Here is a 23,764-nt window from a genome sequence, read left to right as displayed (position 1 = left end):
GTTTGATGGTATTAAACTATGAGCATCACTGAAACTTAAATCTGACTCCAACTCATCTGATACATTATTCAAAGTTCTGTCTGGTAGAGTTCTCTTCACAGAAAACCTGCAGCTTATGAGTTTCGATTACGCCCAAGCTGTCTGCTCTGCAGAATCCACATTTGAATCCCACAGGCTTTCGGTCACGAGGCTCGGAATCCATCTTGGGTACCCTTTAATTTAAAATGTCCATTGCAGGGTACCTTTTTATTAATAATAACCTCCTGGGAGATGTAGAAATTTTGCAATCTTACAAGGGGCTATTGGGGTCGGGGGGGGGGTAAACTTAAAACAATCACTATCACTAGAGAGAAAGTACTAGGCAAACTAATTGGACTAAAGGTGGACAAGTCCCCTGGACCCGATGGCCTGCATCCTAGAGTATTAAAAGAGTTGGCTGCATTGTTGTAATAGTGGATGCATTGGTTGTAATCTAACAAAATTCCCTGGATACTGGAGAGGTCTCAGCGGACTGGAAAACTGTAAATATAACGCCCCTATTTAAGAAAGGAGGGAGACAGAAAGCAGGCAACTGTTCGACCAGTTAGCCTAACATCTGTCATTGGGAAAATACTGGAGTCCATCATTAAGGAAGTGATAGCACGACATTTAGAAAATCATAATATAGTCAAGCAGAGTCAGCATGATTTTACGAAAGGGAAATCATGTTTGACAAATTTGCTGGAGTTCTTTGAGGATGTAACGAGCAGGTTGGATAAAGGGGAACCAGTAGATGTCACGTATTTGGATTTCTAGAAGGCATTCGATAAGGTGCCACATAAAAGGTTACTATACAAGATAAGAGCTCACGGGGTTGGGGGTAATATATTAGCATGGATAGAGATTTGGCTAACTAACAGAAAACAGAGAGTCGGGATAAATGGGTCATTTTCAGGTTGGCAAACTGTAACTAGTGGGGTGCCGCAGGGATCGGTGCTGGGGCCTCAACTATTTACAATCTATATTAATGACTTGGATGAAGGGACTGAATGTACTGTAGGCAAATTTGCTAATGATACAAAGATAGGTGGGAAAGCAAATTGTGTGGAGGACGCAAAGAATATCCAAAGGGATATAGATAGGCTAAGTGAGTGGGCAAAAATCTGGCAGATGCAGTTTAATGTGAGAAAATGCGAGGTTATCCACTTTGACAGGAAAAATAAGCAATCAAATTATTATTTAAATTGGGAGAGATTACAGAATGCTGAGGTACAGAATGATCTGGGGGTCCATGTACATGAATCACAAAAAGTTAGCATGCAGGTACAGCAAGTAATTAGGAAGGCAAATGGAATGCTGGCCTTTATTGCAAAGGGAATGGAGTATAAAAGTAGGGAAGTCCTGTTACAACTGTGCAGGGCATTGGTGAGACCACACCTGCAGTACTGCGTACAGTTTTGGTCTCCTTATTTAAGGAAGGATATACTTGCATTGGAGGCAGTTCAGAGAAGGTTCACGAGGTTGATTCCAGAGATGAAGGGGTTGTCTTATGAAGAAATGTTGAGCAGGTTGGGCCTATACTCATTGGAGTTTAGAAGAATGAGAGGGGATCTTATTGAAATATATAAGATTCTGAAGGGGCTTGACAGGGTAGATGCAGAGTGGATGTTTCCCCTTGTGGGGGAATCTAGAACTAGGGGGCATAATTTCAGAATAAGGGGGCACCCTTTTAAACCGGAAATTAGGAGGAATTTCTTCTCTAAGAGGGTTGTGAATCTTTGGAATTCTCTTCCCCAGAGAGCTGTGAAGGCTGGGTCATTGAATATATTTAAGGTGGAGATAGACAGATTTTTGAATGATAAGGGAGTCAAGGGTTATGGGAAGCCGGGAGGGAAGTGGAGTTGAGGGCAAGATCAGATCAGCCATGATCTTATTGAATGGCGGAGCAGGCTCGAGGGGTGAAATGACCTACTCCTGCTCCTACATCTTAAGTCAGGGTCAACCTGACTAAAAGAAGCCAATTCACTTTTGTGTAACTTTCTGTATGTCAAACATATGTACAATGATGCAAATCTGAAACAGTTTAATGACCCCTCTTTAATAAACTAATGTCACCCACGAGCAGGTCAGATATAGTTTGCTTTTTATAAAACAGCTGTGATTTATAACAACTTATACTTCTGCAGCGCTCCTCAAGTACAGACAGATGACACAGCAGTTTACAAGACAGAGAACAAAAATGGACAGGGTATCAGGGAGAGGGGAACAGAAAGATTGGTAGGAGGTGAAAACACAATTAGAAGGGTTTTCAGAAGACTTTTAAAAGCCTGGAGGGAGGTAACTCGGCAGAGGTGATTAGGGAGGAAGTTGCAGAGGGGCATACTGAATGAAAGGTTTTTAGGAACTATTACAAGAGGTGATTCCATAATTCCTTGCTCCCAACAGGGATCTGCGCTCACAGGGATTGTGAGTCAGAGAATTGGGATCTGAACATTGTAGGCCTATCTCTGGCACATACTGCCTGCAAGTGTGGGATCACAGAAACACTCCTATTAAACTTTCAGGACCACACCAGAGTAAATTATAACAACTCCCAATAAGTAAAATAACTTGACCTCACCTTTCTCACCTTTCTCTTTCTCTTCTCACAATAGATGCATGGGGCTAATTCCATGATGGTGTGCTCGGGGAGCAGCCCTTTTTCAGCAGAGGAAGCTGCCTATGGAATCAGGGTGGTAAGCCTCATTGTGCTTCCCAATTTCCCAGGAGAGTTTATTAAAATTTGGAGGCAGAGCTTTGTGCATGAGCTGGCCCAATTGCACACTACAAATTAATGTAAATTATTCCCACTCCTGGAGTGGGAGCAGCTGCAAGGAAATTCCTGGCCACAGTTTCTCCTCTGAGGGGACAGATCCATTTTGTGCTGATGTCCAAATGGATGCCCCTCTTCATAAATTATACAGTATGCAGCACACCATAAGGAATATGCACATTGGATGCCCCAGTATAACACATCACCAGAGCGTTCTTTATGTTGAAATTCTTGGTTGAACCCTTGAAAGATTTTTCAATAGCAGACAATACATGTGTCTGGTTATATCAATGCTTAGAGGTGAAGGAGGCATAAACAAAGACTTCAGACCATAATCATAGTCCCTAAAAGCCGGCCTGACACACAAAGAATGAAGGAAGCACAAGTAGGCCCTGGGAGATTTGCAGTCACCTATAACATCACGTGCTTGGCTTTACACAATACCTGCATATTGAGACTATGAAAGCTCTTGCAGTTCATTGGATTGAATTACATTTTCTCTCAATGGGCTCCACAGTCGATTAAAATTGGTTCTCTTCAGGGTTCAGCTGCAGCATAAGTCTTTATTGTGCATCTAATTGTTTTTCTGTATTTCTAGAAAAATGTGTAAGGCTGCCAGGCCTCCAGAAGGAGGTGTAACTATGACCTTCTGAGTACAGATGAATGCGATACCTTGGGTAATGCCAGTGCCAGGAAAACAAGTAACATAAAAATATTTGAACATTTTGTTGAACCCACTGAGAATAGCATGTGTTGGCTGGTTGATTTTGAAGTTTTGAGAAGCCAATCTATGAAAATTGGTTACTACATCTTTCTGTGAATGAACATAAGAGGGAAAAATGGATGACAAGAAGAGAAATGTAGTTCTTCACAGCTGAATTACATGTATTTCATTCAAGGAAGTAATTCCTGGATGGAGGGTCAGGAGTCTTTGGGCTGGATTCTCCTCTCTCCAGCGGGGTAGTGGCAGGATTAGACTTCTGACCACCCCTCAAATCCTTCCATGACCCCATCCCATTTTACTGGGTTGGGGATCATTTAGTACACAGGACATGCTCCGGGTGCGATTTCTGCCACCAAGAGGGAACCTGCCGCTACAACTAGGCCCTCTCCATCCATGCTGACACTTCGGGGCCTTCTTACTACTACCACAGGGACTACTGCCAGGCTTCTCCTGACTGTCATGGGGAGCAATGGTGATGGACCAGACAGAAAGAAAATCCACCAGGAATCCGGGGCCCTGCCAATCTGCTGGCATTTGCATGTAGCAGACAGAGAAGGTGCAGCAAGGAGTGGTTTTGGATTGGATCCCAAAGGAATAGTCAGTCAATTGCCTCTCAGCTGAAGAGTCCACTACAAAGCATATGGAAGATCCAGGAAGATCCTGCAAAAGTGCACCAGTGTCAGCAGCCAAGATAGCCCTTATCTCTGAGGAGTCACTGAGAGTCTTGAATTTCTGAATTAAAGAGTGCTAGCACTGAAGAATTCCTTAAAAAGGCATTGAGGCAGTTGTCATGGAAGGTAATGCTTGTTTGCTTAATAACGTTACTTGTATGATGGTGTGCTGCGGGTCGCAAACAAGTTGCACATGCGGGGTAGCTTTAACTTTTGGAGATAGTACAACACGGATGATATTAGATCAGCTGCTCATTATACAACACTCCCAATTTTGCGCAATCCATTTTCTACCCCATTATTCCCCTACTTAAAAATGAGGAGAGTGTAAATGGTAGACACTAGGTAAACTAAACGAAGGCAGATGACAACAGCAAAATACAAAAAAAGTGGCAACAATAATAGCAACAATAAAGTTTTAACAGCATCAGTAACAGTAACTGAATAAGCTTTTCCCTTTAAATTTCTGCCTTCGTGATACTATCCAGCAGGATTCATCTTAAATAAATTATACGTAGGACACAGCAAGAGATCAGGAGCACCGTGAAATTTCCAAGCCAGACAGTTTAGATAAGCCTCGACTTTGAAACTAGTTTATTGACATCAGTTACTCAAGGTTCACACAGAGTGGATCAATTTAAAATCAATCATTCATTAACATGAGCAATTTGCCAGTTAGGAACTAAATGGGTGAATTTCCACGGTAGTTCTCCTGATCATCCGTTATAACTTCAGTGGAAGAGCTGTGGAAACTCCCAAAAATGGTGTAAACCCCCACAGAAATTCACTCCCTAACACTCTGATTTAATATTAAATGATATAATTTCCAACTTTTATCTCTTGATTTTTTAATGAAGAATGTATTAAGGTGTATGTGACACTTTAAATGAAGATTAATAGGCCTAATTTTGATAGACTGACTCCGTGTTGATAGTTGTAGCGTGTGACTACTTACCTATGGATTACAAAATCCTTAAAATGTTATACATTTTGTAATTGTTTCATCAGCTACTTTATTATTTAAACTATCTGGGGGTGCCCGGCGTTGCCAGGGCAATTTTGGGCCACGCGGTCTCCCTGCCCCTGTCTGTCCCCTCTCTCTCTCCCTCCCTCTCCCCCTCTCCTCTCCCTCCCTCCCCCTCTCTCTGTCCCTCACTCCCCTCTCCCTGCCTAGCGCCTCAGGCCCGGTGCCGTTGTGATACCGGCGGTGCGGGGCCTAGCGCTTCAGGCCTGGCCAGGCACTGCAGCTGAGATGGACCCGAGCTGAGCTCCCCCGCGGATCGTGCGGTTGATGGCCGGCCGCTGACGCTCCCCCGCCCGCTGTGTGTCTCGGGCCGAGCGGTTGTGAGGCGCGGCCCGAGTGAACTCAACTCACCTCCTGCTCCCGGAGCTGCAATGTGTGGATTTGTTTGGCTGGTGCTGTCGCTGTGGGGATGAAAAAAATGGCGGCGAAGTTTCGGGAGGCTGAAGGATTAGGCCCCGCCTGCGACGCACTGATTGGTCAAGCATCAGGTGAGTGAACTGTAGGATTGGTCAAGCAGCACGTCACTCAACGCTAATGAGAGGTAGGATTGGTCAACCGCTAATGAGTGGATTTTTGAAAGTTTCTTGTATACTGTCCGAACAATTTTTGTCTGACCAAAACGTAAATACGCCTATTAGAGTCCCCTAATGATAAGCTTTCTTTTGATATAACATATGTGCAGTTACGCTCTATAACTTTTGATTTATAGCTGGACAGACAGACAGAAAGACAGACAGACCGGTTTATATATATAGATAGACTAGCTGGAGTGCCCGGCGGTGCTGAGGCTTTTTTGAGGGCATGTTGTTGTTGGAAGAGAGAGAGAGAGAGCAACTGGGGGGAAGAGAGAGAGAGAGCGACTGGGGGGAAGAGAGAGAGCGACTGGGGGGGAAGAGAGAGAGCGACTGGGGGGAAGAGAGAGAGCGACTGGGGGGAAGAGAGAGAGTGACTGGGGGGAAGAGAGAGAGCGACTGGGGGGAAGAGAGAGCGACTGGGGGGAAGAGAGAGCGACTGGGGGGAAGAGAGCGAGTGACTGGGGGAATAGAGAGAGCGACTGGGGGGAAGAGAGCGAGCGACGGGGGGAATAGAGAGAGCGACTGGGGGGAAGAGAGCGAGCGACTGGGGGGGAAGAGAGAGAGCGACTGGGGGGAAGAGTGAGAGCGACTGGGGTGAAGAGAGAGAGCGACTGGGGGGAAGAGAGAGAGCGACTGGGGGGAAGAGAGAGAGCGACTGGGGGAAAGAGAGAGAGTGATTGGGGGGAAGAGAGAGCGACTGGGGGGAAGAGAGAGCGACTGGGGGGAAGAGAGAGAGCGACTGGGGGGGAAGAGAGAGAGCGACTGGGGGGGAAGAGAGAGAGCGACTGGGGGGAAGAGAGAGAGCGAGAGACGGGGGAGAGAGAGAGCGAGAGACGGGGGAAGAGAGAGAGCGACTGGGGGAAGAGAGAGCGACTGGGGGTAAGAGAGAGAGCGACTGGGGGGAAGAGAGAGAGCGACTGGGGGGAAGAGAGAGCACGACTGGGGGGAAGAGAGAGAACGACTGGGGGGAAGAGAGAGAGCGACTGGGGGGAAGAGAGAGAGCGACTGGGGGGAGGGGGAGGGGGAGGGGAGGGGGGAGGGCAGGGAATGGGGGGGAGGGGCGGGGTGGGGGGGATGGAGCGGGGGAGGGGAGGAGGGGGGAGGGGAGGGGGTTGGTGGGGAGGGAAGGAGTTGTGTGGGGAGGGAGGGGGGTGTGGGTGGGAGAAGGATGGGGAGAAAGGGAGGGGGGGAGAAAGGGAGGGGGGGAGCTAGCAGACCCTTTCCCCACTGCCTAGCTGGAGTGCCCGGCGGTGCCGGGGCTTTTTCGAGGGCATGTTGTTGTTGGAAGAGAGAGAGAGAGCGACTGGGGGGAAGAGAGAGAGCGAGTGGGGGGAAGAGAGAGAGCGACTGGGGGGAAGAGAGAGAGCGACTGGGGGGATAAGAGAGAGCGACTGCGGGGGAGGGTGAGGATGGGGAGGGGAGGGGAGGGGTGGAGAATGGGAGGAGGGGCGGGGGAGGAGGGGGGAGGGGAGGGGGTGTGTGGGGGGGGAGGGGAGGGGGTGTGTGGGGAGGGAGGGGGGTGTGGGGGGGAAGGAGGGGGGAGAACGGGAGGGGGGGGAGAAAGGGAGGGGGGGGAGCTAGCAGACCCTTTCCCCTCTGCCGGCGATGGCTCCGCGGAGCTCCGTGCCGCCCCACGTACTGACATGGCTCAGCCCGAGCCCCGCCCTCCCGAGCCCCGGCCTCCCGATCCCCGCCCTGCCGAGCACCGGCCTCCCGAGCCCCGCCCTCCTGAGCACCGGCCTCCCGAGCCCCGCGATGCCGCTCTCCCAAGCCCCGCCCTCCCGCTCTCCCGAGCCCCGCACTTGCGCTCTCCCGAGCCCCGCTCCCCCGAGCCCCGCCCCCCCCAAGCCCCGCACTTGCGCTCTCCCGGGCCCCGCCCCCTGAGCCCCGCCCTCCCAAGCTCCGCCCTCCCGAGCCCGGCCCCCCCAAGCCCCGCACTTGCGCTCTCCCTGGCCCCGCCCCCCCAAGACACGCCATCCCAAGCTCCGCCCTCCCGAGCCCGGCCCCCCCGCCCTAGCCGGCTTCAAGACCAGAGAGACGCCGCCGCGCAACCTACCGCGTGAGGCACGGCCGGAGTCAAGTCGCACTCCGGGCGGAAGTTGACGTGCGCGCTGACTCCCGCCTCGCCCGCCTTTACTAAGATGGTGGCGGTGGTGACGCTCGGCTCAGGCCCGCCCCCTCCAGCCTTCACAAAGATGGCGGCGATCGCGGGCCTTTTGTTGATCGCGACGGGAGGTGCCTAACTCGGGCGTGGCTGGGCAACAGAGGCCCAGGCTTCGCAGCCTGGTAAAACGGTGAAAGGTAGGACAATTATAGAGGTTAGAGAAAAGATTTACAAATTAATTAACTTTTTTTAAAAACAATTTGTGTTTTAAAAGCAACTTTTTTTTTGCTGGAAATGTAGATTTGAATAGAAACACGCAGAAAGTGGGAAAAAGAAATGAACAGTTTGGAATCAAGATGGCGGCCACTCACCTCATTTCAGAACGATAAGGCCCGCCCACACACGCACCGATTGGTCGACCGTCATGTCACCGATGCGTAGGATTGGTCAATCGTCCTGTCACTCGACTCTAGGAGGACCCGCTCGCACGTGCGACGAACCCGCCCCCGCAACGCAGCGATTGGTCGACCGTCGGGTCACTCTACCGTACGATTAGTCGACCTTATTGTCACTCTATGCTAATGAGCGGATAATGAGTGGAATTTTGAACGTTTTTTGGATACCGCGGGCGCAATTTTTGTCTCGCCGAAACATAAATATGCTTATGACCGTTCTGGAATCGTAAGCTTTCTTTTGATGTAACGCACGTGTAGGTACGCTCTGTAACTTTATAGAGTGTATAGCCGGACAGACAGACGGAAGGACAGACAGACAGATCGGCCGCTTTATTATATAATATAGATATATAGATAGATAGATAGAAGAAGATAGATAGATAGAAGACAGATAGATAGATAGATAGATAGATAGATAGATAGATAGATAGATAGATAGATATAGATAGATATAGATAGATGCAATCACAGAATGCAACTATTACACGAGAAAAATTTAAAGATTACAAATTAACTGTAGTAGTACACCAAAAGCATTTGAAAGGCAGCAGAAATACATTCAATTTGGAATTAAGCAGACATTTCGTGTTAGTTATATACTTTAAAGTAGGTTTGCAGTTGATTTTTGTGGAAAGTTACAAAGCTGGTGCTGGTTGAATTCTATGCCACTTTCAGTGAAGCCATAGCTTTCTTTACATGGTCTCCTGCCCATTTGTTCAGATCCCAGGCGAGGAACCAACCTGTGAATGTTGGGGGCTCGAATCCCTGCTTCACTACAATGATTGAAGTCCCTTTGTCCCTTCCAGATGGATCTGAATCAATGAACTGTTTTGCTGATATAGGGGGAGAAAACAAATCACTGTTATACATTGTATGGAACACTGTGTAAAAGCTTTTTTGAACGTGCAATTTTTCCACATAAAGGTGAGGCATATCAATGCTTGGGAACGGAAGAGTCTGTCCACTTTTATCACCCAGGGCATGAATTTCTGCAAGGCATTTCATCTGCCTTAACTTCAATGGTAGAGCCGCAGAAACCCCAGGAAAATGGTGTAAATGAGTACAAATTCCTAGAGGTCAGCTACACCGTGCGCTGATAAAAGCCAAACCTGGAGTACGGGGCACAGTTCTAGTCCCAGAAACATGAAGGGCCTTAGAAATAATGCTAGGGTTCTTCAATATCCAAAAGAGACACCTCAGGGGAGGAGAGAGAAAAGGCGGGAAAGGCCTGAAAGAGGTATTCAAGGAGACAGAGTATGTAAACCTATACAATGTACCAGGGCCACAAGGTGTTTGATGCCACGTCACTGGACCCACTTAAGACATAGCAATATACTGTAATAAAAAGATGGTTGGGTTGATATTTAAGTAGAAGCAGATTGAATGGGCCAAAAGGTCTTCTTTGTCAAAACCTATTTTGTGAGTATGAGAACTTTCCTAATTGCTGAGGAAAGTCTATGGCCTAGAAATTGGAAGTGTTAGTGCTGGCATTTAAGGCCTGTTTTGGGAAAAAGAATGATGGCCACCTCACTTCCGCCTGCTGCTGGTGGTCCCGTGGCGGCCGCCTTTTTTGGCAGTACGGCAGTGCTGCCGTTGCCTGGCCTCGCGGAAAGTATTTAAATTAGTAGGAGCGTGCCGTCAATCGGTGTGCAACACCGAATTGATGCCCGCTCATCCACTTTGGAGATCGTCACTTCTCTTATCGCCCTCTCTATAGCACGCCTGTGCTTCACCATCGTAAACAGCAATTCCCTGAGGGTGCTTCAAGTGACAAATTTAAAACAGCCAGACGGTAAAGATAGAATTATCTCCACATAGCTAATGCATTGTTTATATTAATCGCAAACCTAGGTTTTGACAGATAACCCTTGGGATTTGTAGGTAAAGTTGAATTTTTTTTCGGTGGTTTCCTTATTTGAAACTGTCCTGTCTGAGATTGTAATACTGATTGTGTAACAAATGGGAAGATGCTGAATACTGCAATTGATTACTGCTGAGTGACTATAAGGGTAAGCTTGAGGTTTGGATTAGGAATCACCAATGGATATTCAGTGTTTCGATCTCTGGAATCCGATGTGTGAATTGAAATTCTTGAAGTTATCAGTTATGAGCACTCTCTCCTCACCATGGAATAGTAAAAAGCCCTCAGTTGTCAGACCCTCTGTAAGGTTTGCAAGAATTTCAGAACATTTCTAAAGCCCCCGAAGAATATTATTTTTGATTAAAGAAAACCTGGGTGGAATATACCTTAAAAACCCAGGGTATCAAAATGGCTGTCAGGCCTCGTGGCAGAAGACAAAGACAGCCTGCCTGAATATCTCCCATCGCTGGCTGACAAAAGGATTTGAAAACACCAGCCTGTGTGAATATGTTGAAGTACTTGAAACTGTCAATCAACTGCAGTTTAGGAAGTTTCACACACAGGACAAAGGGTTGTTTGTTTATAGGCCCACTACAATGTTGACTCAAGGGCTTAAGTACTTAAAGCTGTCAATCAGTTGCGGTTGGGCAGTGACCGCAGGACAATGGATTGTTTACAAAAGCACTTGAGTGCTGTTGACTGAACACTTAAGGATACAGTGGGACATTTCAAAATAGTCACAAACCAGTTAAAATGAATGGGTAACACATTCAAACCCATTACAGTCAATGGGGACAGTTCGGTCCCTTTTGTATAGCCCAGATACATCCAGATTTGGGCGCAAAGACAACGGCTCCCAATGGGGTAAAAAGATAGCCCCTCAGGAAGCCATTCTCTCTCTCTCTGCTGCCTTGCCTCTGGCCCTGCCTACAAGAAGAACAGCTCAGCACACCCGCCCAAAGAAGTGGAATACCAGCAGTTAATTTTGAATTACTGGGGTATCTCTACTTCGGGGCGGTGAAGAATCCAAGGCAGGACCGCAGGGGCACGGAGCAGGCGTTTACTGGTGAGCATAAAACTTTCTGGCCCATTACAAGGCAACCTAGATAGGTATAAGGGGTGGTAATTAAAGGGGAATTTTATTAAATAGTAATTTTAGTCAATTTTCCCTCGATGTGTCTGTTTCTCCTCCCATTAAGCAAAAGTGTGCTGTATTAAGTAAAAAGGTACGCTGTATTAAGTAAAGGTGTGCTGTATTAAGTATAGGTGTGCTGTATTCACTATTATTTTCACTGTACAGCAATATCTTTATTTTCAATAAATACAGGTCTTCTTTGCACCCAACCATGAGTCTTGTTTTGTCTACATCACTACTGAAATAAGTCCGGCGGTCAGAACCAGAAAGGGGAGCGATTCGAAACCTGGAGCAGCTCAGATACTTCTGACTGACCAGAGACAATAACCCCATTACACCAAAAACACCCCCTTATTTTCTACACTCCTAAGCCAGTCGCTAAAGTGACCCCAGCTTATCAATGAAATTATGACTACAGTGTAATGGTTTCTAAAACTACAAAGCGCTGGATTTGATCGTTCCTGTTCTATATCTTTTTCTTCCTGCCACATGAAAATTTAAACAAGCATTTAAAATAATTAGCTTTGCTTAGTCTCTATTCCTTTTGAATGAAATGTGCTTAAAGTGACAGGGAGAGTCCTTGAAAGCATTAAATGGGTCACCTTGGCTCAATGGCAAAAAAAAAATGAACAGTGTTCCCTTTCAGCTATGGTGTCTGCAGGGAACGGCTTCTCTTTAAACAACACCGAATGCTGCATGTCTTCTTCAGCTCAATGGGAGGTACAGACTACAGTACAAAAACCATTAATTTTCCTGTTTTACACCCACACCCTCCCTGCTTCTCCTCATATAAATGAAAGGAGGATCCCATAAAACAAGAGGAGCTCTCTTCACAAGTGCTGAATGCAATACTGTAACATTGATGGATTGGTGAGCGGGTGGCAGGTAAATTGCTGTAATAAATATGGCAACTGTTCTGTAGATGGGCTACAGGTTGACTCGTTTGTTCCTCATTCTCCTTAAATTCATGTGGTAACAGATGTGACCTTCGGCCTCCTGCTGAGCTTAGCGCCGGAAAGTGTGCGTTGCACCACAGATTTCTGCTCCACTGACGTAAATTAGCAGGCAGCACCAAAATACACCCGGTACTGCCTGCGTTCTTTCTGCAGTCAGCCGCTAGCCTTGGCTGGCACTGTTACCGGCAGGCTTCTGGCCGACTTGAATTTCTAGGCCTATCTGTATGAGTTGTAGTGAAACACCTTCACTATGTGTGCAGTGGAGAAAAGGAGGACTTTAGCTGCTCAAACTGGTGGCAGCCATTTTTTGCATTTTCATTTGACCTGACTTATGCAAATAAAACTCCTGTACTATAAACGGGATGCGTTTACCAGAGATGTGGGTGGGGATTACGGGAAGCTGGTATTTAAAGGTTTGTAATAAAGAGCATACCATATTCTGGTTTTAAGTTATGTTGTCTGGCTCATAACAGAATGTAGGTACTGCCTGTAGGTGCATGATAGAGACATTTCTACCTTTTAAATCCATGGGTTCTGATTGATACATTTAGTTTATCTCTTGGCCAGTCAGTATTTTGGCTGTTTTGTAACTGATTTTTCCCTTCTTCCTTAAACTGATTCTATTTAATGTAATGTGTAGTGTATGTAACGTTCCACCTTTAAGAGAACTATTTTAAGGGTTGCACTACTTTATCTTGGCTGCTGTATACTGTAATACCGGTGGTGACCACACCGGTATATAAGTGCTGTGTAATGATTTATTGGGCAGTTCCGCCCTGACCTTCGATTAGTAAAGACCTGTTAATTTTTCCTCTTGTGGTCTGTGTAGTAATTCCCAGTATAACACACAGACTTAACAGTGGCGACGAGTACGATCTTACCCTGCGGCAGAGACTATCCAAGGCAGTTTAACGGGCGTTGAGAGGAGGCATCCGCCCTCATCATTCTGCTGAGAGAAGACTCGGGTCTGCAGAGCAACGGAAGAATTCAAACACGAAGCCTTCCATCAGCAACAGGCAGGATCATCCCTTCTATCACGGTGGTGGGTAAGCCGATCAGCAACGAACAGCGAGTCGGCCACGTTGACTGTGAAGTAGGGGAGGGAAAAACGGAGGATATAAGGACGGAGAACTCGACCACGGCCGGGGAAAAGAGCCGGACGGAAGTCGGGACCAGAGGCGCTGAGACTGGGGCAGCATAAGGCACGGAAGCCGCGGTGCAGGCAAACGCAGCCGGTGTGAGAGACCGGGCTGCAAGCGGGCTGGGAGACGCAACAGCGTCGAGAGCAAGCTCGACCGCGACCGGTAAAAAAAAAAAAGGCCGGGCAGCGACCGAGGCCGTGAGGCGCAGCGACCGAGAACCGCTTGCACGGGAGAAAATAAAAAAAAATTGAAAAACACCGCGGAGAACTCAGCCGCAGCCGGGGGGGAAAGGACCGGACTGCAAGAGGGGTTGGGAGGCACGATTGAAAACCGCTGGGGAGGGCGGACGCAGCAATACGGCAATCGCCGTTACAGCCAGCGGGAGAGACAGAGCCCGAGCGAGCGGGAGAGACAGAGCCCGAGCGAGCGGGAGAGACAGCGCCCGAGCGAGGGAGAACGAGACCGAGCGAGGGAGACCGAGACCGAGCAAACGCGGGAAGCCGCCATTTTCGGAGGCAGGGAAGAAGACAAGCGCGGGAAACCGCCATTTTGAAAGTAGGCGGGGAAGAAGACAAGCGCGGGAAACCGCCGTTTTGAAAAAAAAGTTAAAGAAAAATTTCTTTTTGTTTTCTCAAGAAGATTGCAAAGATGCCTAAGCGTGGTAACATCAACGATTTCAATGCCGATGTTGAAGATTGGGCCACGTATGTAGAACGCATAGAGATATATTGTAAGGCAAATAAAATATCAAATGAAGATAAAGCACTAACCTTACTAAACTCAATGGGTGCAAAGACATACGGGCTATGGAAGCATCTTCTATCACCAGCTAAACCGACGGATCAGACTTTCGCTAATATTGTTGCTGTCCTGAAGGATCATTTGAACCCCACACCGCTGATGTTAGCGGAACGATTTAAATTTTATGCGAGAACGCAACTGAAAGAGGAAAGCAACGCGGAGTACTTAATTGAACTGCGTAAGCTAGCGAAATACTGTCAGTTTGGGGAAAATCTGAAAGAGGCACTGAGAGACAACTTCGTGTGTGGGTTGTCGAAAGAAGGAACACAAAAGCGGCTACTTGAAGAGAATGATCTTACACTTGATAAGGCTGTCACTATTGCAGCATCGCACGAAGCCGCAGCGAGAGGCACTGCGGAAATGCAGCTGAAGGCAGCGGTACTCAGCGTAGATCAAATGGCTTCGGGTACAACGAAATGTTATCGTTGTGGGAAGACAACACACGATCAGAACCAATGCTGGTTTAAAAACCAGGAATGTAGAAAATGTGGCAAGCTTGGTCACATAGCTAAAGTATGCCGGTCAGGAAAGAAGACCAGCAACAAAAAGTCACCGCAGAAAAAGTACAGAAAGGTACATAAGGTGGCTGAGAAGAGCTCGGATGAACAGAATTCGGATTCAGACTCCAACAGCAAGGAACTGGGTAGTCTGAGAATTCACAATGTGAGTAAGGAAGCTGACCGACAAACTATCTGGGTCACACTGCAGATTGTAGAAGTCCAAGTGAAGATGGAATTGGACACCGGATCGGCGTTGACGGTCATGAATAAGCAAGATTACAAAAAGTTATTCAAACATATTCCCCTACGGGATACGGAGATAGTATTGCAGACATACACGGGGCAAAAAGTATACCCCATCGGAAAGATAAAAGTCAAGGTGATACACAAGGGCAAAGAACACCAAGGAATGGACTTATATGTACTACCTGAGGGAGGTCCACCACTTCTGGGACGGGAGTGGATCAGGAAAATAAATATGGACTGGCACTCCCTAAACGCAATAACGGTAGATTCCGGACAGAAAGATGTCAAACCTGAACGATTGTCCAGAATATTGGATGAGGCTAAAGAGGTGTTCCAACAGGGACTGGGAACACTAAGAGGAATTAAGGCAAAAATCAAGATTGCAGAACATGCAAACCCAAAATTTTTCAAAGCCAGACCGGTACCTTATGCGATACGACCTGCTGTGGAAGCTGAACTGGAAGGGCTTGAATGTTCAGGAGTACTGTCTAAGGTGGACTGGAGTGAGTGGGCCACGCCCATTGTTCCCGTCATGAAGCGTTCATCGAGTAACAAGCCAGGGGAACCGGGGAAGGTCCGCATCTGTGGAGACTTCAAGATCACAGTTAATCCGGTGCTTCACACGGTGCAATATCCGCTTCTGCGGATTGAGGATATCTTTGCTTCATTGTCTGGAGGGAAACACTTCACCAAGATAGACCTGGCGCAAGCGTACTTACAGATGGAAGTTGAGGAAAAGTCGCGCCAGTATCTCACAATCAACACGCACAGAGGCTTGTATCGATATAATAGACTGGTTTTTGGAGTGGCTTTGGCTCCAGCAATTTGGCAGAGGGCCATGGAGCAGGTCTTACAGGGAATTCCAAGCACCCAGTGTTACTTGGACGATATCCTGATTACAGGAGAGGACGAGGAGGAACACCTCGCAAATTTGAAACTGGTGCTCACCAGGTTGAAGGAATATGGCCTTCGAGTTAATCGCCAGAAATGTGAGTTCTTTCAGAAATGGATCTCGTACTGTGGTCATGTCATTGACCAGGAGGGGCTGCACAAGTCACCTGACAAGATCGAAGCTGTTGTGAAGGCCCCCGCTCCGGAAAATGTATCCCAGTTGAGGTCGTTCCTAGGGTTGATTAACTATTACCATAAGTTTCTGCCAAATCTATCCACGGTGCTGCACCCGCTGAATGCTCTGTTGCAGAAAGAAGTACCATGGAAGTGGAGCAAGGACTATAAGAAGGCCTTTCGCAAAAGCAAGGCATTGATCACCTCAGAGGAAGTGTTGGCTCACTTCAACCCAACACTACCTATTCGTCTAGCTTGTGATGCTTCCCCTTATGATATTGGAGCAGTACTCTCACACAAGTTGCCAAATGGCTCGGAAAGGCCAGTCGCATTTGCATCCAGATCATTGACCTCCACTGAGCGAAACTATGCTCAGATAGATAGGGAGGCTCTCAGCCTTGTGTGGGGAGTAAAGAAATTCAATCATTACCTACAGGGCAAGAAGTTTACACTGCTGACAGACCACCAGCCGTTGGTATCCATATTCAACCCTAAAAAGGGCGTTTCCATTATGACAGTGCAAAGGCTACAGAGGTGGTCCCTTTTCCTAGGGGCACACCAATATGACATAGAATACAAAGGATCAAAACAGCATGGGAATGCTGACGGTTTATCGCGCCTACCGTTGCCAACGGTAGAAGAGGCGCCTACAGTGGACCCAGTGGAGATGTTCCACTCAACCATAGTGGAATGTCTACCAGTAACAAATTCTACGATTGAAAAGGAAACAAGAAATGACCCAACTCTCTCACGAGTCTACGATTTAACGGTGAAGGGATGGCCAGCACATGGCGAACCAATGTTGCCAGCATTTTCGCAAAGAAGAGAACAGCTGTCAGTGTGCCGAGGAACTTTGATGTGTGGATCCAGAGTGGTGATTCCACCCAAACTCCAGCATAAAGTGCTAAAGGAGCTTCACGAGGGGCATCTGGGTGGAGTGAAAATGAAGAACCTAGCTAGAGCGTTTGTGTGGTGGCCAGGTATCAATGGAGACATCGAAGAAATGACCAAGAGCTGTCTAGGATGCCAGAAGGTCCAAAACGCCCCACCACAAGCTCCTCTGCATCCATGGGAGTGGCCCTCATCTCCATGGCAAAGGGTACATATCGACTTTGCTGGTCCATTTATGGACTCAATGTTCTTAATCGTGGTGAATGTACACTCCAAGTGGCCGGAGGCAATAAAGATGTCCTCCACCACCACGGACAAAACCATCACAGTATTAAGGACCATATTTGCCAGGAATGGGCTGCTGGAACAGATCTGTTCTGATAATGGACCGCAATTTGTGTCCGAAGAATTCAGGAAGTTCTTAAAAAACAATGGGGTTAAGCACTACACGTCCGCCCCATACCATCCCGCCACCAATGGATTAGCTGAAAGGTTTGTCCAGACCTTCAAGAAGGCCATAAAGGCCATGGGTAATGAAGACATAAATCTACAACATAAGGTAGATAACTTCTTGTTGGCATACCGGAATGCAACACATGCGGTCACAAACCAAACTCCCGCCATGATGTTTTTCAATAGAAGACTAAGATGCCGGCTGGATTTGATCAAGCCAAACATCAGAAGGGACGTAGAGAACCGGCAATTTCAAGGCATGAATGAAAGGCCAACTAGAACCTTCCAGATAGGTCAACAAGTTTTGGCCCGGGACTACCGTACCGAGAAATGGCAGCCTGGAACTATTTGCAAACGACTAGGACCGCTGATGTATACCGTGGACATTGGTGAAAGCATAATAAGGCGCCATGTTGACCAGATCATAGAGTCATCCGAAAAGGGCCAACCTACTCCACAACTCTATACGCCTAATGATGAAGCAGAGATACCCATAGTATCTACCTCCGATCCGGTAATACTGGAATCAGATGAACCTGACACTGTCCTTCAAGCCGAATCGACCTTGCCAGAAGAACCTACTACACCACCGAAAACTACTACACCACCGAGGTGTTATCTGGACTGAGTCAGGAAGCCTCCAGAGAGACTGAATCTGTGAAGTGTTTTTACATGAAGTTGTGTATATATGTTATGATGTTATGTTTAATGGGAATATATACTGTTAACCTAAAAAGGGAGGATTGTAGTGTATGTAACGTTCCACCTTTAAGAGAACTATTTTAAGGGTTGCACTACTTTATCTTGGCTGCTGTATACTGTAATACCGGTGGTGACCACACCGGTATATAAGTGCTGTGTAATGATTTATTGGGCAGTTCCGCCCTGACCTTCGATTAGTAAAGACCTGTTAATTTTTCCTCTTGTGGTCTGTGTATTAATTCCCAGTAATTGAGTAATAGGATCTTGAAATATGCAACACTGGGAACTGTGGCATGACAGCTAGTGGTCAATACTGCATTAAATATCTCTTCATTATTGAGACTCAAATGCATTGTCTGTCTTGCTTTGGACAGTGAAAATTAAATCTGATGGTATCTAATGGTATCTCATTTAATTTGCCGCTCTCTCCTATGGAACTCAATAATGTCTGTTAATATTCTCTTGGGAGTGCCTTTGTCATTCTGCTGTTCAATTAATTTTTTCCCATAGGTCTCAAGAATTGGGATAACTCTACATGTCGCTGGGTGCTATGAAACTGTCTTGACTATATTTAGGAGTTACGTATATTTAAATTTTTAAAATATTGTGCCTGTCAAGGAGTTAGGTGGTATTTGCAATGATATTTAAAATGGTCTGGTTTGCATGAGCAAAAAGAAAAATTGAGATCTTGTGATATCTTAACTGAAGTGATAACATCATGGGATTCATAATGTGGCATCAAACACTATTTTACAGTTTGATTTCAAGCTATTCAGTTCCTATAGTGAACCAAACAACTAGGAACAAAAATAGACTCTTGTACAAGTAAATTGACCCTCATAATTAACCACTGCTTAAGTAACATTATTTTCAGTAGGTGCTTGGAGATATCACTTTAAGAAACTCATTTGAAAAACAGCATTTGTGTAGTGAGCTTAACTCTGATTATGACTGCCACAGAATTTTTTTTTTTTAGAATGCTCATTCAAACCTTTGTTATCCATTCCTCTTGGAATCTGATTTGAAAAAAATGTACTCAGAAGTAGCAATAGCTTTAAATAGTTGAACAGCAAGTTCTCCCTTGATGGCTCAGCTAGTTAAGGCAGTGAGAAGCTGAGCCATGCAGACTAGGAAGGTCCCAGGTCTAATCCCCAGTCTGAGCTAATCTCAGGCATAGGGATGCCATCATTAATCTCAATGTCCTTGGTTAGGGAAGGAAAATCAACCAGCTTTCCTGCTCTTGCTTGCTAGCAGATGACTTGTGCTGGAAACACGGGTGTAGGTACTGGGTTAGATTAGAATCAAACGTGACTGTGATGCTCCCATGTCAAATAACCTGCCAGCATTCTGTGTTGCACATGAATGCCCAGTTAGGTGAGGTATAATGTGCCTGTGTAACTATGTTAAAAAAGTATCAAGATAATCAGGCTCCCTCAGTACAGCACAGTTTAGTGGATGTCTCCCACTGCAGACTTTCAGGGAGCTAGAGCTCCCTCTGTGGGCAGATAACACCAGCCCATAAACTTCTCAACAGATTCAGGGGCCACAAAATTCTTTTCTCGGCGCTATGAGTGCCGTTTTGGATCCAAAATGGAGTATGTGGCACGCGCACACTTCTGGTGTGAGTTGCGCCAGACACCATTTTAGTGAGGGCATTATCATGGGCGCAGTGAGCATCTGCCAGAAGTATGCAGAGTAGGCAGATCATTATGTCAATCAGCGTGTAACGCTGATTTGACGCTAGTGCTGCCATTTTGGAGCTCAAATGCCCTCCCTTAAATACACACATCTGAACATGCGTTCAGCAGAAGGAAGGACCCCCACCCCAACCATCACTATTTAAAGGGATCATCAACTACTTATAGGGTAGTTGCTGATTGATTTCTACTGGCTGTTGCTGCATTTGTAGAAGTGTTTGGTGGTTTCTAGAGTTCTTTAAAGTTGCTAAAGTCTACAGGGAGTGGTGCAGTAGGTGTTGAAGGATTTTGTCCTGATTTCAATGATTCTGCACAGACCACTTGCTCCCAAATATGGGGGCAGTGGTAGGCATTCCACTTGGCCTACAGCATGACAGAGAGAATGAGCAGAGGTGACACAGAGCAGGACAAGCTGCAGGAAGGAGGAGGGGTGGGAGGGGCTCTCAGCAGGAGGCCATATCTGCCCAGGGTGATCAGGGGCAATACACCTACCTGAAGCTAGTGAGGAACAGTGTGTCAGACGTCTGTTCTTCACTAAGGACGTCCTCACTGAAATCTGACACCTGCTGCAGCCACAACAGCAATCTCAGAGCAGGATGAGGACTGAATTGCCAGTGGCTGTGAAGGTGATGGTAGCCATGATCTATTATGCGTCGGGCTCAATCCAGGCTGGAGTAGGGGTTATTTGCAACATCTCCCAGTTTGCCATCCACTGTTACATGAGGGAGGTAATTGAGAATCTGTACTCCACGGTAGCTGAATACATTTCATTCTCTCTGGCTAGAGAGCAGCAAGTGGGGAGAGCACATGGCCTTGTGAGGATTGCAGGCTTCCCCATGGTGTAGGGTGCCATTGACTGCACGCACATCGCTTTGCAGGCACCGCATGTAAACTCTGAGATGTACCGCAACCAAAAGGAATTCCACCCCTTCAACATGCAGCTGGTGTGCGAATATACTCAGCGAATCATGCAGGTGAGTGCCTGGTATCCTTGCAGTAGTCATGATGCCTTCATTCTGCAGCAGTCCGCTATGCCATGGGCATTTCAGCTGCCATGATAAACCAGAGGGTGGCTACTGGGTGACAAGGGCTATCCATTAACAAAATGGCTCATGACTCCGGTGTACAACCCACACACGTGTGGGCAGCATGCATATATAATGTTGCCACATGAAACATGATCGAGCAGACTATTGATGACCTGAAGCAACGCTTCCACTGCCTGGACCACTCTGGAGGAACCCTGTAGTACTCGGCAGAGTGAGTGTCAAGATTCGTGGTGGTCTGCTGCATGCTGCATCATGAGGGCACAGCTCTTGTCACCAGCTATACAGCGAGCAGCTGAGGAGCAGGAGGTGGAGGAGGAGCAGGAGGAATAGGAAGAGAGGAGGTAACGTAGACAGCCCCTTTCTGGCCGGGCTGTCCGTAACCGACTCATCCGATTGCGATACCAGTAAATGCAACCTCAATTCCACATTCACCTACAGTCCCACACCTTCCCTTCCCTCTGTTTCTGTGACATCCGCTTGGCCACAATGCAAAAATAAAAGCCAACACAAAATAAATATTCCAAACCAAATTTAGGAACATAAGGACAGGAGTAGGCCATTGAGCCTCTCAAGCCTGTTCTGCCATTCAATGAGCTCATGGCTGATCTGCGACCTAACTCCATATTCTTTGGCCCATATCCCTTAAAACGTTTGGTGAACAAAAATCTATTAATCTCAGATTTAAAATTAACAACAGATCTAGCATCAAATGCTGTTTATGGAAGAGAGTTGCAAACTTCTACCACCCTTCGTGTGTGGACGTGTTTCCTAATTTCACTCCTGAAAGGTCTGGCTCTAATTTTTAGACTATGCCCCCAAGTCCTCGGGGGAGAAATTCAGTAGCGCCCAGGAAGTGGCGCTAACTTTTGAGATGTTGGAAGTTTAACGACAGGCGCTAATAAATCTCGCTGCCCACTAAATTCAGTCTCAGCACTCAAAGAATGCAGGGGATCGCTAAATCAAACGCTAATGGTGTAGGTGAGTGGGGTTAGGCTCCAAGCGATAATGATCATGAGGTGTTGTGTAATTGGGAGTGAGCATTGGCGAAGGCGCCTTCCAGCCATTAAAGGAGGGTCACTGGAGTCTGCACACCAGCCCCCAATAATTCGGGGAGTGCAGAATGGCGATACGCTGTGGGTTGAAATGTTTTTTTGAAATGGTCCTTTGACAGACCACAAGACTCCAGGGACTAAGCAGCCTTTATTTGGCTGCAGATACATCCTGCGCTCTCTGCCACTCATAACTGACCTTTGGAACGGAAGTTCCTTGACAGCTGGGGCGCATCACTTTAAGTAATGTCCCGCCCGCTGCCAGCCGGCTGGTTCACGCCTCTGCTCCCTGGCATTGTCGGCACAAGCGGTAAGGTGGGGGGCTCTACTGAACTTTGCAGATTGGGCGCCCAGCGAATGTTGCACACTCGCTGCGTCACGATCTGCATCCAAAAGGGACCGAGGCGCTAACTGTTATCGCCGGCGCTACGGGGCTGGCGAATTTGCCGTGCGGCACGGGATTCACCCCGCTGCAGCGTTACTGCCTGTGCGCCCTGTTAGTGCCCCCACCAGGCGTTAACTTGGGGCGCTAACCTACTGAATTTCACTCCCCTGGACTCCCCAACTAGTGGAAATAGTTTCTCTCTATCTACCCTCTCTGTTCTCCTTAATGGCCCAGTAATTCCGTTCCAAACGCGTGAGTATGGTTGGGGTACTCACGCGTCTGGCCGGAGGAAATGCCGGTTTTCAGCATGCACAGCGCTTGCGGGGAAAACCGGCATTTCCTGTCCTCTGAACGAAGGGGTTCAGAGGCACAGCACATGCGACTGCACAGGCAGCGTGTGCGCAGTGAACTTCGTCGATTTCATTCATGGATTCAGTGAGGTTAAGTCCTTACAACTTACACATGAAAAAAGCATGAGTACAGTTGCTCCAGAGGCTGCGGAGGAAGATATATTTTATCGTGGAGCTTCTGAAAGGCAATATTTTTGTTTGGGAAAGGGAGGAAAGTTATTTTAAGAAATGCTGAGGTAAGTTTTAAAGTTTAATTTTTTTTTTTAAACGGGTTTTCAGTACTGTAGGTAGAAGGAGCAATTGTGGCTGTGTGAATTGAATTTGCTGTGTTTATTAAATGTGAAAATGACTGTTCTAAAATGAGTAATGTAACATTTCCAACATTTTTAAGAAAGAAACTTTTCATCAGTAATATATTCTTTTAAGTAATTATGTATGTATGTCCGTATATATTCCTTTACGTATATGTATGTATGTATATATTCCTTTACTTATGTGCATGAATGTATGTATTTAATTATGATTTTCCAATAAGTTACTTTCTCTGAAAGTCATAATTAAATACATACATTCATACACATAAGTAAAGGAATATATACAGACATACATACATAATTACTTAAAAGAATATATTACTGATGAAAAGTTTCTTTCTTAAAAATGTTGGAGTCATTTTCACATTTAATAAACACAGCAAATTCAATTCACATAGCCACAATTGCTCCTTCTACCTACAGTACTGAAAACCCGTTTTAAAAAACAAAAATAAACTTTAAAACTTACCTCAGCATTTCTTAAAATAACTTTCCTCCCTTTCCCAAACAAAAATATTGCCTTTCAGAAGCTCCACGATAAAATATATCTTCCTCCGCAGCCTCTGGAGCAACTGTACTCATGCTTTTTTCATGTGTAAGTTGTAAGGACTTAACCTCACTGAAAGCATGAATGAAACCGGCGAATTTTACTGCGCACGCGCTGCCTGTGCAGTCGCACGCGTTCTGCCTCTGAACCCCTTCGTTCAGAGGACAGGAAATGCCGGTTTTCCCCGCATGCGCTGTGCATGCTGAAAACGGGCATTTCCTCCGGCCAGACGCGTGAGTACCCCGACCGTACTCACGCGTTTGGAACGGAATTGCTG

At 46.7% G+C, this 23,764-nt stretch overlaps 1 protein-coding gene across 1 annotated transcript in view; it reads right to left on the bottom strand.

Annotated features, from left to right (window-relative positions):
- Positions 1-8,659: 8,659 nt before the first annotated feature.
- scin (scinderin) overlaps positions 8,660-23,764 on the bottom strand; it is a 242,577-nt gene continuing 227,472 nt past the window's right edge. Inside the window, exon 16 of the mRNA XM_085988386.1 lies at positions 8,660-9,177. Within this exon, the coding sequence (XP_085844512.1) occupies positions 9,005-9,177 (173 nt within the window). The 3' untranslated portion in view covers positions 8,660-9,004. The remainder of the gene's footprint in view (positions 9,178-23,764) is intronic.

This window comes from Somniosus microcephalus, chromosome 5, assembly GCF_052327205.1.
Source record: "Somniosus microcephalus isolate GS21.2 chromosome 5, FLI_Smic_1.0, whole genome shotgun sequence".
NCBI classification, from domain to species: domain Eukaryota; kingdom Metazoa; phylum Chordata; class Chondrichthyes; order Squaliformes; family Somniosidae; genus Somniosus; species Somniosus microcephalus.
Note: the sequence above shows the minus strand (reverse complement) of the source record. Positions and strands in the feature narration are given on the sequence as shown.